This window comes from Juglans regia, chromosome 8, assembly GCF_001411555.2.
Source record: "Juglans regia cultivar Chandler chromosome 8, Walnut 2.0, whole genome shotgun sequence".
Taxonomy (NCBI): domain Eukaryota; kingdom Viridiplantae; phylum Streptophyta; class Magnoliopsida; order Fagales; family Juglandaceae; genus Juglans; species Juglans regia.
The window spans coordinates 19,492,350-19,508,641 of NC_049908.1; the positions used below are offsets into that span (position 1 = coordinate 19,492,350).

At 33.8% G+C, this 16,292-nt stretch overlaps 1 protein-coding gene across 1 annotated transcript; it reads right to left on the reverse strand.

The window, feature by feature from the left end:
- Positions 1-6,237: 6,237 nt before the first annotated feature.
- Positions 6,238-8,991, reverse strand: LOC108990992. The gene has a single exon (XM_018965137.1). The coding sequence runs from the start codon at positions 8,989-8,991 to the stop codon at positions 6,238-6,240; it is 2,754 nt and encodes a 917-aa protein (XP_018820682.1).
- Between the last annotated feature and the right edge of the window lie 7,301 nt (positions 8,992-16,292).

Consider the following 16,292-nt stretch of genomic DNA (forward strand, 5'->3'; position numbering starts at 1 on the left):
CACTGCTGACGTTTCAGAACGTTCGGCCTTATTGTGCAATTCAAATGTGCGATTTACTTTAGATCTCCAAAACGTCTGCTATTAAATCGCATATTTGAATTGCACGATAAGGCCGAACATTCTGAAACGTCAGCAGTGCAGATTCGTCAACTTCAAACCCGATTTCGACCTTTATGCAGCCAATATCTTTTAAAACTCAAAACATGAAAGTTGTAGATATTTGTCTTGATGTTCCATATCATCTTGAATCATCTCGATCGGAGCTCGGATGAGAGTGTTATGCTTAGATTACGAAGCAGTATTGAAACTGTCCAGAACTGCCCAATTAGCTTCGTTTTGCATTAAACAACTCCATTTGCTTCATAAATAAAAATATAAGAATAATGAGTACATTTAGGCACCAAATAAGTATAAAAGACTAAACATTAAGGGAGAAAAATATCACACTTTGCATTCTCATCAACCCACATAAAAAGAAAATTAAATTTTTAATAGTGAACCTCACTCTTTTTCAAAATGACTGTACGGTGCTTGTGCACTCTACGACTATACGTAGCATTACTCATATTCTAGAGCTTGCGCAAGATGCAAAGCAACCCTTAATTGCATTGCCCATCTCATAGGTTGTGTTTCCCCTTAATCATGTAGTTAAGTTTCAATATTAATCTCCAAAGAATTCACCTTCCAACCGAAAATGCAAGCAAATGGTTAAAAAAAAAAAAAAAAAATAGCATGCTTACAAAGAAGCATGCTCAGATTTTACCATACAGCTCCAAATATGTACTTAGGCTATACCTTTTGCATTTTTAATAAGATTTTTTATTACTACAAAAAAAAAAAAAAAATCTTGAATATCTTGAATTAAAACTGGACTTCTGGGGACAAATCCAGGAAAAGTCCTAACTTTCTCTTGAGCTCCTTCATACAAAACATTATTATATGTTGATATTTTTTATTAAATAGTATTTATCAATAACCTTTATCTCTTTAAATTGGTTGAATTTAATGTTTCAGTTGCTCAATTGCTTTTTAATTACTCATTATCGTCCGTTTTCGGTTTTTCAACCAAGCCGTTTGAAATTTAATTTGATCAATTAATTTCTTACCGGCTCTTCATTAATGGTCCATAAGTTTCTGACGTTGGTTTTTTCTTTTTAATTTGGTAGTGGCTGATCGTTCATTGTGCCGTTTCTTGGAAATACGTTACTTTATTCATCATTCATTTTGAACTATTACCGAGTCTTTTTTTGATTTTTTCATGAATGAGTGTGCCGGCTCTTAGTGTATTTTGAATTGTTTAAATTTTGATGGAGGTTGGCGTCTGTCTATATTCTATTATTATTATTTTTAATATGGTGTGTTTTATTTGTACAATATAGAGAAAATCTCTAAAGAGATTAAAAAGAGGGTTGTACCTAGATAATTTTGAGAGTATTTTAGATAAAAGAGAGGTGTTTTTTTTGAGTGGAGTTTTGGACTTACCACTTGTGCAGAGTATGTTTGAGTCATACGACGATCAGTTGAGCTGTTATATTTTGGAGGAGTCAAGTCAAGAAGAGTTCTGCTGTACCGATTAATTTGAGACTTTGTACACCGCAGATGACTTGAATCTCTTTAAAGAGAGCGAGATTTTCGTGCTTCAGTCCAAATTGGTTTCGTGTGAATATTAATTTTATTGTAATTTTTATTATATTATTGTAAATTTTACTAACATTATATAAACATGCTCCTTTATACAAAAGATAGTAATGATTATCTGTGTAGTATGTAGTTTCTGTTAAAATGTGAAGGAACAAAATGGCACTAGGGTGCAAATGTATCTGTTGAAGGAAAACATCACCATCTCCCCTCTCAAATCTTTCATATTCATAAGTAGTTGCAAGATAGAATTAAATATTTATAAATTTTTACAAGTAATAAAATTATGAAATCAAGATGTCTGAGCTTGGCCGGTACGAATTAAATATTTATTTTTAAATGTTTCAACTCATGAGTAGTGGGTTTGGTTATTACTGGAGCATATAGGATTTCATAGTGTAGAGTACTCATGCAACAACATCAAAGAAAAGCTAGTTCAACAAACTTACAATGAAATAAGTGCTTTGCTAATGTATCATTGGGCATGTATTCTGCAACAAGTAACCTCTCATCACCTTCAAAGCAACAACCAAGTAGATTTGCCAGCCTATGGTTCCGGAGCTGACCGACAGTCCTCATGGCTTCTTCCTGAATCAGTAAAAGTTTAAGTTTATGAGCTCAATATGGGAACAAAAGTAGAATAATGCATTGGTCACAAATTATATGTTGGACTGAACACAAGTATTTCTCAAGATAATAAGCAAAATGGTTACAACAAAAAATATTCCATACACACAAATGGATTGGAGTTTAAACTGGATTAGTAAGTGTTTGGATGTTGAATTGAATTAAGATGAAAGTTAAAAGTTGAATAAAATATTGTTAGAATATTATTTTTTAATATTATTATTATTTTTAGATTTGAAAAAGTTGAATTGTTTATCATATTTTGTGTTGAAATTTGATAAAATTATAATAATTAGATAATTAAGATGAATTGAGATGAGTTTAGAATCCAAATTGGCCATCACTGGACCATGAGTTCACCTCTTCATAGGTATTTCACTCCAATAAAATAATAGACATAAGGGTAATGCACACTCGTGATAACCTTGAAATCCCAAATGATGTGATTCATATAATCACGATGTAACAAGAGCAGCACCATAAATGCAAGAATCATAGGCAATAGCAGTCATGATTATAATTAATTGATGGAAGAGGTGGTAGCTCTTGAATTGCCAAAGACTAATTAAAGGGCCATTTGAATGGTAAGATGACAAAAGATGAATTGAGATTGTTTGTAAATAGTAGTATAAAATAAGTTGAAATGGGTTATATTGAGTTCAAGGCAAAGAGTTGCCAAGCACAACATGATTAAAAACTAGGGGTGTAACCGGTCCGGTTCGGTCCGGTTTTGGACAAAATCTAGGACCGAACCGGTATGTACCGGTTTTGTATTTTTCAAAACCGATTACGCCCCGATTACCCTCCTAAACCGGTACTTCCGGTTTTACCGGTTTCCGGTCCGGTCCGGTCCGGTTTTCCGGTTTTTTTTAAATGTAAAAAACATATAATAAAGTGTTAATTCTTATTATAAAATATTATTAAAAATTTAATATATATATTATGCTTAAAGCATATGATCAATTAAATTTTTATCTTTAAGATTAAACTTTTATTTTATAAATTATAACAACATTATCTTATATATAATTATATTAATAACATATGATCAAATAAATTACAAATGTTCATATTTAAGATTAACATTTTATGTTATTATTTATAAATTATAATATAAAATTTTTTCATATATGATATATAATTATATATATTATATATAAAAATTTAACATATAATTATATATTATATATATAAATATTTTGTATAATATATAAATTAATTTTTATATTTTTTTTCTAACCGGTCCGGTTCGGTCCGGTCCGGTCCCAAAAACTACGGAACCGGAACCGGACCGGAACCGGCCGGTTTTCATAAAATAGGAACCGGTTCCGGACCGGACCGGTTCAAAACCGGACCAACCGGTCCGGTTCGGTCCGGTCCGGTCCGGTTTTCCGGTTTCCCGGTTTAAATTTACACCCCTATTAAAAACTCTAAAGGAGAAAAATTACATGGCATGAATGAGGAGAAACAAAAATCACCTTAATGATTATAAATGAATGGGACATACGTAGGTGATAAGTTTGACAAGGTCATCCTACTTGCCATGAATGAGTTGTCATAGTCGCAATTTCCATTCTGTTTACTACAATAAAAATGAGCATTTATAACAGATTATTTGCGATGAGAATGACTATTTATAACAAAAACAGATTCATTTTAATAGGAAATAGTCATTTTCGTAGGAAATAACTGACTACAAATAAGTAGTTTTCTTGTAGTGATTACATCCTTTCTAGCATGTGGAGGATTTAGATATTTTGTCCACAACTTCATTTCAACTCAAAAAACTTCCCTTCCTATATTGAAAAACACAACTTCAAATTGCTTCTCCAGTCAATGTAATCTAGGATTAGGATTAATTGGTAGTGTATAAATTTTAGACTTACTAGGCAAGGGGATAGAATTTTGCTTTTTCATAGAGCAAGTGAACTCTCACACACTAGCAAATGGCTGGGACAAGGTGCACTAATTGCGTTCAAGCAAAGTCAAAACAAATTTAAATAGCTACATCAAATTTAAATAGATCAACATCTGTGATACAACTAAAAAAGAGGCATAGGAACAAAACTTACATTCTAATCTATATTACACAGTAGCTAGAGAGTGATTTTTATGTAATTTTTATTACTTTTTTTATTTATGAAAAGTGTTAGTTCTTCTTCAATACTATTGATTTTATTTTAATTCTACATATTTTTCTTTATTTTCTTGGATTTGAAGGAATGAGAAAATTTAGTACAAAAGAAGAGACTACTCATGATCCAGACCGACGAGAGGCAACGAGATCTGAAGAGAGCCGAGGAGATTTAGGCGAGGAAACTCAATGACGACTAGAATTGCCGACAATTGTTAGGTGATGAGCGAGATATTTTACCTTGAACGAGAATATTTGGTGATAAGGCTCTGGACGACTAGATTGGGTGACCAGTCTAACTGACCAACTTAAAAGACTAACATAAATGACATCATGGGCAACAACTAGCAAAGGGTTTGAAAGTAATTTTGTATACTAGGAGATAGTCTGGACATACTTGAGTATTTCGATCATAACTTTCTACTCACATATCCGATAGATGAGATTCTGGATGGGTTTGAAAGCTATCTTAAAGGGCTACAACTTTATCTCTAATAAAGATTTCTAAATTTGGATTCCTGGAGCGCGTACAAGGCTGCCAAAATTAGTCCTAAAAGTTAGGCAACTTTTTAGGCAGAAATCATGAAAACATTAGGGTTTCTTTTATATCATATATAAGCATATCATTAGTACATAATTAGGGAGAGAGTCTGAGTTTTAGAGTCCAATATTCTGTAGTTTATTCTTTAAGTTTTTTTCAAGGAGGCGGATTTGGGGAGCAGAGGCAAGAGCCGCATGCTTCATCAACCAACTCCAATGAAGAACACTAGTTTTATCCTTTTCCTTTTCAATTTCATTATGAATTAATTTTATTTTCTAGAGTTTTGATGTAGTCTAGCTTTGAACACACAATTTATATTCTAAGTTATCGTATTTTTACTATTTCCATGATTGAGTGTTTATTCCTTATTCTTAATGCTTGCAATTTTCTAGCTAATTATTGTTCGATCAATTGAATCGTAATGAGATCAAGAGGTGATTTGTGATTAGAGCTCTAGGATTAAGCACCATTAGTTGAGTGAAAATATAGATACTTTACTGCGATTAATGTGATTTTCAAGAAAAATCCAGAGAACTTAATGAATCTCCAATTAGTTAAATTCACATAGAGATATGAAGTTATTAATTGAAGATATTTTTAGTATTGTTTGAGAAAAAATATTGAATAGTTAAGAGATTTTATCATTAACTTTTAATAATTGAAATTCTATAACAAGGAAGAATAAATTGTGTGAGATTCGCTAGGTGAAATCAAACGCTCTAGATTTATTCTTATCATCTTTAAAAATCTAAATTTTAATACTATTTTCTTCAATTTAGTTTATAATCTATTCTTCAATTTTCAATTTTTCAAATAATAATTAATTTAGTAAATTTTAATACTCAATAATATAATTATTCTCTATGGACTCGACGTCTATTTTCCTCTAAAATATTTTACTACTTGTTACGATGTGTACTTACAGATATTTTTAGTATAACAGAGTTATGACTTGCCAGGATTTGTATATTTATATTCTGAGACTTGTCCCTGCAATTCCAAGCAGCACTAGAAATATTCTTCACTCGTGGCAACACGTAACTTTCCTGATATAAGCCTATGTGAAAGAGAAATAATATTTGCAGTCGTAGAGTACATAAGTACTACGTAATCTCTATGAAACCAATAAGTAAATATGAGATTCACTTCAAAAAAATTAATTTTCTAATAGTAAACTTTACTAGTTTTCAAAACGATCGCGTGACAAACTAAATCATGTACTTTGTAATTGGCAGGTTTTGCCCGTTCTTTGATCAATAATATTTGTTTACTTATAAACAAAAAAAAAAAAAAATAATCATGTAGATTGCTTTTGGAATTTGGTCAGAGGGCAGAATTCCTGATACAAACTAAAACCATCTTGCCATTTGGACCATTGCCTCTTCAGAATATTGTATGCCTTCAATTCATTTTGGCCGGTGTTCTTGACACAAGCATCAAACCTCAGTTCGGTGGAGCACAGATCATCAAACAGTTCGGGCACACCAGTTTCCATCTTTCCAGGAGGAACATGCTTCTTCTCGTGAACTTTAAAAATCAGGATATCAAGATTCTTATCACTGAAGGTATTGCACATTGTGTTATCCATGGTAGAGTATTTAAATGCAACTGGAGTATATAAACAGAAAGGTTTCGGTTTTTCAGAGCTGCCCCGCGTCTCTTCTCTGTCATCAGCAAGGGAGACAGTACCATCATCACGAAGCTCACAACCAGAATCTGGCACAGCCAATTCACTGGCCACCTGCTTGACTTCATCACATCTCAGGCTAAATTCCTTCTCTAAAGAAAATCCATCCATTCCTTCCAAATCTGAGTAGTCATTACGATACTCATGTAGTGCAAGTAGAATTGGAAGAGGAAGTACTGGACCAACAAGAGCATCATCTCGCTGCACTTTCCATGACCATTTATTGCTTCGGTGTGAAGGCTTTCTTAGGAAGAAAGGAGGCAATTGAGGTAGGTCTGGAACAACTAGAAATTCCAAAGCTACCTTTTTCTGGTCCACTAGTACTTCAAGGAACTCAGGGTAGTAGGAATAGGCCAGTTGCAAAAGTTCTATTGGCAGGCCTGCCCATAGTCTCCTCAAAGCAACCTCGTGTATGCTCGCTGGCAAGCTTATGTCATCAAAAGCAACTGCAACTGCGGGAGATGATCTCAATCGACCAAAGCCATAAGCCTTCAACTTCTCACACAAGATTTCATGAGCTTCTGTACTAAAGGTTTCCTTCTCTTGAGGACCCTTTTGATGATTTTTAATTTTCGAATCCAGGACTTTAGTAAGGTTACCATTCAAATATGCAGATAGGTTATCAAAGTTCAGGTACTTAAATCTTCTGGGAAATCTATATTCCCCATCTTCCGTGGTAAAAAGGAAATTATCTTCAAATTGCAAAAATTCTCTGTGAAATTCTTTCAACTTCTTCACAGGATCCCACGAGGCACAGTATCTTTGTAATTCAAGCTTCCCTGAAGACATAAGCCTTATCAGTGTAAAACCACCAAATTCATCAGACTCGGCAAGCTGTGCAGATAGACCTTTGTTTAGGATGCCAAAGCCCAAAACTATCTCTTTCTTTTGCTGCCAATCAATCCATTCAGGAAGATCATCCTTCAAAATCTCTTCCCTTACAAGACAACTTCCACATCTGCATTCACGACCAGACAATAACAGGTCCGTAGGGAGCCCCCATGCATAAATGGTTTCTGAAAATTCTGAAATTTCGGACGCAATGTTTCCTCGAGGGGCTGGTAAAGCAGGTCCATAGCAAAAGAGATTAAACTCACAATTCCAAAACGATCCTAATATAATGCAAAAACCTGATTCAGAAGCCCACTGATACGTTTCATTCCTTGAGTTTGATCTCAATTCAGACAATCTAAACACGTCAATGTAGCACGGTTTATCAAGACCATGAGCCCAATGCAACATCGGCATCATCGGTTTCCGCACATCACAAAGGAGCAACAAACTATGGGAAGCCAATGCAAAATGAAAGCCATCAGAACCAGCAATCATAAAACGAAGGAACCTTTCATTTTCAACCGATGCATAATTACTTAACATCTCAACCTTGGCTAAACAGATCACGACGCATTCATCAAGCCTCAAATCAACTAAAAACACAGCATCGGACCGAGCAACAATCAAGATCCTAAGATGCCAACTGAACTCACAACCCAACCATTTGCGACTCCCCGAAGTACCCGACTCATCATCCCAAGAAACTCGCAACCTAGTCCCTCTAAAACGCGCACTCGGGGCAAAACTTTTCAAACAAGACTCCAAAACGAACAAGAACAATGAGCCACTCTCCAACAAAACCACACTCTCCTCTGGCACATACGGACTCCAACAAGCACAAACCACAGAGCAACTCTTGAAAACCTTACTACCTAAGCAAACCAAACTCGGGCTATCCCAATTCAAGCCAATCTCTTTAACCATCACAGCAAACCAATGCACAGAGTACAACGTAGAAACCATCAAATACCCAACAATAGCAGAAGAATTCGACTCAAAACTTGATTCAACTATGGGGTTCACCGAGATATTGTTAATCCGGTACTCAAACCCAGTCTTTTCCCTGAAGACGCTGCCCTTCTTATCGACCCGAACGTCAAAACTGGAACCCGAACCATCCAACAATAATACCAAGAATCCGACTTGCTCAAAATTGACACCAGTAGGGAAGAAAACAATGACAGACTTGGAATTGGGTTGCTGAAGGAAGGAGAGGCGGTTGTGAAGGAGGTGAGAAGCGGCGTCATTTTGATGGGCAGCGTGGTGCCCGACGAGGGAGGAGACAGAGGAGGAAGTGGAGGGGGGGATGGACGAGTTGAGGAGGAATTTGGGAAGAGAGAGGTGGGGAGGAGGAGAGAGAGAGTGAGGCAAGAGAGACTGCGAGTAGAAGAGGTGCGTTAGGGTTTGGGGCTTTGGGTTGAAAACCAGTGGACCCAGAGCTTGTCTGGATGAAGGGCCTGAGAGGTGGAGAGGAGGAGTAAAGACTGCGGAGACCGGGAAGGCGGACTTCCACTCTGATGAGCACTCCATTGCTAGCATTGGAGAGGTTGATTCAAAAAAGAACGGAAGAAGACGTTCGGTTTTATAAAGACTTCGGTCCTTGAAGTCGTTCGGTTTGATAAAGACTTCGGTATTTGAAATGATAAAATATTGTTAAAATATTATTTTTTAATATTATTATTATTTTGAGATTTGAAAAAGTTGAATTGTTTATTAAATTTTTTATTAGAATTTGAAAAAATTGTAATGATGAGTTAAGATGAGTTGAGATGAGTTTGGTAACCAAACTCACCCTTCATCTTATTTTACTATTATAATTTTTTAATTTTTAATATAAAATAAAATAAATAATTTAAATTTATCAAATTTTAAAATAAAAATAATATTACAAAATATATTCTAATATTATTTTATTTAATTTTTTAATTTTAATTTTAATTCATCTCATCTTATTTACAAAAACAAACGAATCATGTATCCAACTACGACTATCACGCCCCGCAGAATCCTTCTAGCCAGAAATCCACAAAATATAAAATACAGATATAATAATCCTCCAAAATTAAATACTTTAAAAATAAATCTAAAGAAAATAAACTCCATACTAATTCATATTTTTTAAAATCTCACAAATTCACTTATATCACCTGGCTATTATCTTTTGTTATAATCCTATCACGTATCATCTATTCCAGCCACAACCATCAAATGAATCTGAAAAAATAGAGATAAATGAATGAGTCTACCAACTCAATAGACAACAAACTTATATTAATGTGTAAACGTGAGCCATTAAAAAATATAGAAACAAACAATAAATAATAATAGTGGTGTTTTCTTAAGCATTTCATTACAATAAAATTACAAAAGATCTTAAGAGCAAGTATTACTGAAACAACATTAGAAACAAAAATAAAACCCTAGAAAATCTCCAAGAGACTCACGTATCCTCCCTTCTCCGTGCCTATAAAACCCCTTGAGACCCTTTAAAAAATAAACACAAAAATATTTGGAGAAAAACTCACTCTCATAGGCCTTGTATTTTGCCCAACCACCGTCGAAGACCACTTGAACGTCGGAGCACTACCCATAGTGCCAGAAATTGTCGGCCAACCCAACTCTGTCGGACCCCAACTATCTGGTAAGCTAACTGTTGTTTGCCACCCCTCCCTCTCTCTAGTGCTTATCGGCTTGAAAAATTCTCTCTAACTCTCTCACTCTTTCTCTCTCTTGTGTCGCACCGCTACCCAAAGAAGCCCAGTGTGTTGCCCCTTCTGTCGCACGATGCTTCTCTCAGGAGCCTCTATTCTCTTTCTCAGCCCTTAGGGCTTTTACATTACTAAACTTAAGTTTCGTTTGTTTTCGCATATGAGATGAGATGAATTGAGATTAAAGTTGAAAGTTGAATAAAATATTGGTAGAATATATTTTTTAAATATTATTTTTGTTTTACGATTTGAAAAATTTGAGTTGTTTATTTTGTTTTGTTTGTGAATTTGAAAAAGTTATAATGATTATATGATATGAGATGAGTTGTGAAAACAAACGAGGCTTTAGAGTGGGTCATGGGGCTTAAGCCCATTCGGCCAGAAGCCTTATAAACTCTAAGACGGCTTAATTTCTACATGAGCCTTAGGATTTTTAGGATCGGACTGGACTGAACCAATTGATAAAATATATATATATATAAAATAATATTTGTATTGTTGTATATATAAGTTTTATATATTATGTATAATTATAAATTTTTATGTGAAATGTTTATATATAATATATATAATTATATATATATTCATATATGAAATAATTTCTTATTATAATTTATAAATTATTACATAAAATATTAATACTAAATCACTAAAAGTTTATAACTAATACTAATAGTCTAATATAAACTAAAGACTATAGTTATACTTATAATTAATACTACAAGTTTTTACTAAAAGTTGATAACTAATACTAATATTAAATATATAGTTTATAACTAATACTAATATATAACTTATAATTAGGGGTGTTCAACCGGATCTGGATCCGGATGCTAAAATACGGGCGGATAACTGGATTCAATCCGGATATTCGGATTGTAACCGGATATCCGGATTTAATCTGGATCTAATCCGGGTTATAACTGGATTTAATCCGAGTTATAATCGGATAAATCCGGCTTTAATTTTTTTTTTAAAAAAAGACTTTAAAACTTAAAAAAATGTTTTTATAGCACTTAGTTTTTTTTTTTAATTCTGATAATAAATTAACAAACAAAATAATAAATAAAAATGCAAAATAAATAATATTGTTGTTACATCACAATGCAAAACATAAATTTACAAAAAACAAAAGAAATAATAATACATCACAACTAATTAAACTAAAATGTAAATTTACAAAGATCAAAATTTATTAGTCTTCACATCTTGTATTAATCCAGTGCCATGAACAACCCTGCAATATTCAGCAATTGGAACCAAGCGATCACTTCTAATGGAAGATTGAAACAGTAGTCCCTGATGCAGCAGAAGCTTTTCTCTTTCAGTTTTCAACATTTTGCCTCGCTGCAGACTGTAGTGTTGCCAAAATTGTTTAGTCATCAACTTCAGTGTTGAAAATAATACTTGGAAACACTGCTGTGATATCCAAGGGAAAGATACAAAATCATTAAAAAAAAAAATTTAACTAGGTTTAAAGTTACAAGGGAAATATTGATGCCTAAGTACCAGAAAATGCTTGTACACTGGCCTCAACTCAAAAGGAGAGGAGATAACAAAGTCCCAACAGAATCAAAGTCCAATAAGGTTCAGAATGTTAGTTTGGTATGAATTAAATTATTTTCCATTAGACTGCCAAGATGTTACATTAATAAATAAATAAAAAATAATTATTCTACCATCCGCACATCAACTCAAAAACAATTGTTTAGTATATTAATTTCTCCTTCCACAATATATATATATATATATAATTTCTAGTACCCAATTCAGACTGGGATGCAAAGAGTATTCTATGCAAAAATAAATGCCAACTTTCATCAGTTTTGCATTAACTTTTAACATGCATTTGCACCAAGATCCGTTGCATCAGGAGATCAAAAGATACAAAACCAATAACTAGAAGTGTAAAGTGAATCAGAAGAAAACCTCAACATTTATAGAATATTAGGCCAACTGTGGTGTAATTTTTCTCCATGCCTCTGAAAAAAATTCGTGAGAAGAAATTATAAGAGTAGGCAGCAGCAAAGCAAAATGAATCTGTACCTTACTACCTTGTAGTGGCACATTACCTCTAATACGTGCAGAAGAATTTTTAAAGAACCAGCCCGAACATCAATATTTTGAGTAGAAAAGTAAAGTACTCTGAGTTGAGTAAACTCTCAACTCTGCAAGCCTGGTTCCCATCTAAGAGCCAAAGAGAGAAAATAAAAAGCTATACCAATCCTTATTTTAAATATAATACCTAACTTCTTTCTTTTGGAAAAAAGACACAAATATTAATACAAAGAACTAAGAAACTCATGATCTGGTTAAATTAAATATGGCATGGTTCCGATAACTTACTGCATAAGGAGAGTTTTCAATGCATAGGGTGGGAGTCCATATGCTTAAGTTGCTGAAGTTGAAGGAAGAGGGTTACTTTAAGCAGAAAAAAATGTAAAGGTTAAGTTAAATGGATAAATTAATAATAAAAAGTCAAACTTAACAAATAAAAGTGTTTACCTTCAATGTCAACGCGTTCTACATGCTCCTCGACCTCCCAAGAACTAATGGTTCACAAGCCAACCAATTTTGCGTGCAAATTAGTGCTTGGACAGTCTCAGGAGCTAATGAGCTTCAGTATGGATTTATTACACGTCCACCGATACTGAATGCGGACTCGGATGCGACGGTGGAAATAGGGATGCCCAATACATCACGTGCGATCTCTGCAAGGATGGGATATCTAAATGAGTTCTTCTTTCACCAATCCAAAATATCAAACTCGGGTATTTTTGGTTCAATCACATCCGACAAATACCTATCCATGTCCGAGCTAAGTACTGAATTGTTTTGCTTCTCAATATATTGCTCTAGAGCTGTATCAAAATCTTCATAGTCCAGGTCATCACCAATAATATTTGAGGAACTTCTATGGGTCATATTTGATCTTCCACTACCTAGCCCATAAAACTTGTGGTATTGCTCAATCAAATGATCCATGAGCAATCTTACTTTGACCTCAATTTTATCTCCGCATTCATCCTCTTTGCACCTTTTTAACCAATATGACAAGGCTGTAATCTTATATCGAGGGTCAAGGACAAAAGCTACATAAACAATCATGTTCATCCTATCTGTTTTCCCCCAATATTTATCAAACTTAAGTTTCATAGTAGAAGCCATCTTCATCAACATATCATCCTCACTCTGACCCATGTTGTTCAAAGTGTTCTCAATTGTACAAATTTGTTGAAATAACATATTAGAGGTCACATACAATGAGCCAGAGATTTTCAAAGTGGCATCATAAAAAATTTTTAGAAACTTAATAAAAATACGAGCCATTTGCCAATCTTCAAATGGAGGCGCCAAAAGTTGTGACTCCTTCACTCCCATTAGTACGAAAGCTCTTTCGTATTTTTTACCAATACTAAGCATTAGGTATGTTGAGTTCCATCTAGTAGGAACATCTAGACACACCATTTTTTCACACATAATATTCAGCTCATTTGCACACGTTTTAAACATATCAAGCCTTGCCGGTGAAGACCTCACAAATCTAATTGCTTCTCTAATCTTATTTACAACATCATGAATAATTTTTAAACCATCACATACAGTGAGGTTTAAAATATGTGCAGCACATCGCACATGTATGAACTTGCCTCCCAAAATTGTGAACTCATTATCTCTTATGTTCCTCCTCACATGATCAATAGCAACATTATTGGAGGAGGTATTATCCATGGTGATCGTACAAAGGCGGTTAATCTCCCAATCCACCAAACAAGACTCTAACATCCAAGCAATGGTCTCACCCCTATGATTAGGAATCTTGAAAAATATTATAATTTTCTTGTGTAATACCCAACTTTGATCAATATAATGGCATGTAACACAAATGTAATTCTTGTTTTGCACCGATGTCCATATATCGGTGGTCAAACTCACTCTTTGACTACTCAACAATGCCTTCAACTTTTGTTTCTCCTCTTTGTATAAACCAATATACTCTTTTTGGAAGGTGGTTCAGGATGGCAAGGTGTGTCTAGGCTCTAAATAACCCAAAAGTTTAACAAATGCCAGATGCTCTATAACCTTGAATGGCAATTCATACTGGATAAACAAATTGGAAATCATCGCCTTTAATTTTTTACGATCATATTGTCCTAACACTTGAGGACTAGATGCTTTACCATCCATCCTAACTCCAGTGTGTGATGGTGATTTATCCTTCCCAAGATTTTTATTCTCTTTAGTGGGAGAGTTCGGACAAGCATATCTTAGGTGGTGTGACATTGATGAAGTACCATTTTTATAATGGCATCCATAAATCTTAAAACAATAATTGCATTGAGTTTTGGGTGCAATGGGATCAATAGGTTCAATCCTTGTAAAATGATCCCATACAAGAGATTGGTTCGTAGCCTTCTTGGCTCTTTTTGTAGGGTTTTGGGTATTCATAGAGGAAGGCACTAAAGGACTAGTGTTTTTCTCTATGTCCAATGAAATAGGCACTGATCCACCAACACTACCACTAAAACTACCTTCCATCTATTTTAAACATAAGAAAAAAAAGGAAATATAATAAAAATCAAACTAACAGCTAACGTAAAACTTTGATAGCATGATGCACCTATCAGATAAATTTTTCTTACTATGCTGAAAGGCTAAAAAGAAGATTTAGATGATCTATTGCCACACTATGCGGATAAAAGAAGATTAATATGCCAAAACCAAGAGATCGAAAAGAGAAGTTGTGATGCTTGCCACTTGCCAGCTTTCCCTTACAATTAAAGTGACCTAGTTAGGTGGTGGTACGGTTATATCCTTTTTCTGTACTTTTGTTGTAACTTTATTGTTCACTAAAGTCTTGATTAATTTTCTGCCCTATGTTACAGTCAGGATGTTGTAAACCTCCAACAGTTTGTGGTTAAACCCGGTGAACCCAATGGGTGACCCGGACTACCTCTTGTGGAACAATGACCAGAGCATACCTTAATTTAAGTGAAAGATAAGATATTATTATATAAGTAATTGGTCATTTTGTGACAATAATTATATATATATATATATATGATTTGTTACAAATAAAACTGTAAAAGATATAGTTGAATGCAATTATATATTAGCTTGTACAGGTTTCTTAATAGGAATTAATCTATTTAACAAATTTGGACGAAATATTAATCCCTCATATATAATAACAACAGAAGAATTAATTATTAGCGTATATTTATAGGAATCAAGATCATAAGTTAAAGAAGTAGTAGTTCTTGTTAAATATAACAACGCACAATATATATATATATATATATATATATATATATATATATTTTGTGATAGGTAATCGAGTTCAAATGAACACACCACAATAGAGATATGTTTTGATACTTGGTAACATGTTTCTAATTTCTGCATTAACATGTTTTGATAGTTCTCATGTTTTTATTCGAATTTAAGGGCCTCAAATGGAAGAGAGATAGATATATATACATCATCAGAGATATGTGAGGCCTACACCATTTATTATTTATTTTGGTATCACTTAATTATAGAACATGCATGGGAGTTGAACCTATGTCTAAAAGCTGGCTAAACCTATTTATTGTTGTTTGGTGTGAGTCTAGCTAGGCCCCAGATATCTGGCAGATGAGAGTTCATATATATGAACTGATCATGATTGGCAATATCGAGGTCATGCACATGGTGGAAACAATTCATGATGATTTGCATGCACTAGTATATATATTGACCACAATCCAACTTGATAGGATAATGATCAGAAAACAATCTCGACAATAATTTCTGACTTAAACCAGAAAAATGAACCTCCCAAGAAGGCAAAACTAGAAACCTATCCAGCCTTGAATATGTCTTACCATTTGTCCAAATATAATCTTCTCCCACCAAAGGTAAATCAATCAGATTTAATTCAAAAATTAAATCTGAAAAAGTAGACATTGCATGTGAAAAATATGTGATTTATTGTTGCCACATTTAATTAAAATTGAAAATCCGCGGGGGATTTTGTGAATGTTAAATTTACTGTTCCAACAACCATCGGGAAGGAACCCCACTATTAAGGCATTTGGGAAAGCGGATACCCATTTTCATGGAAAAATAAAGATATTAACC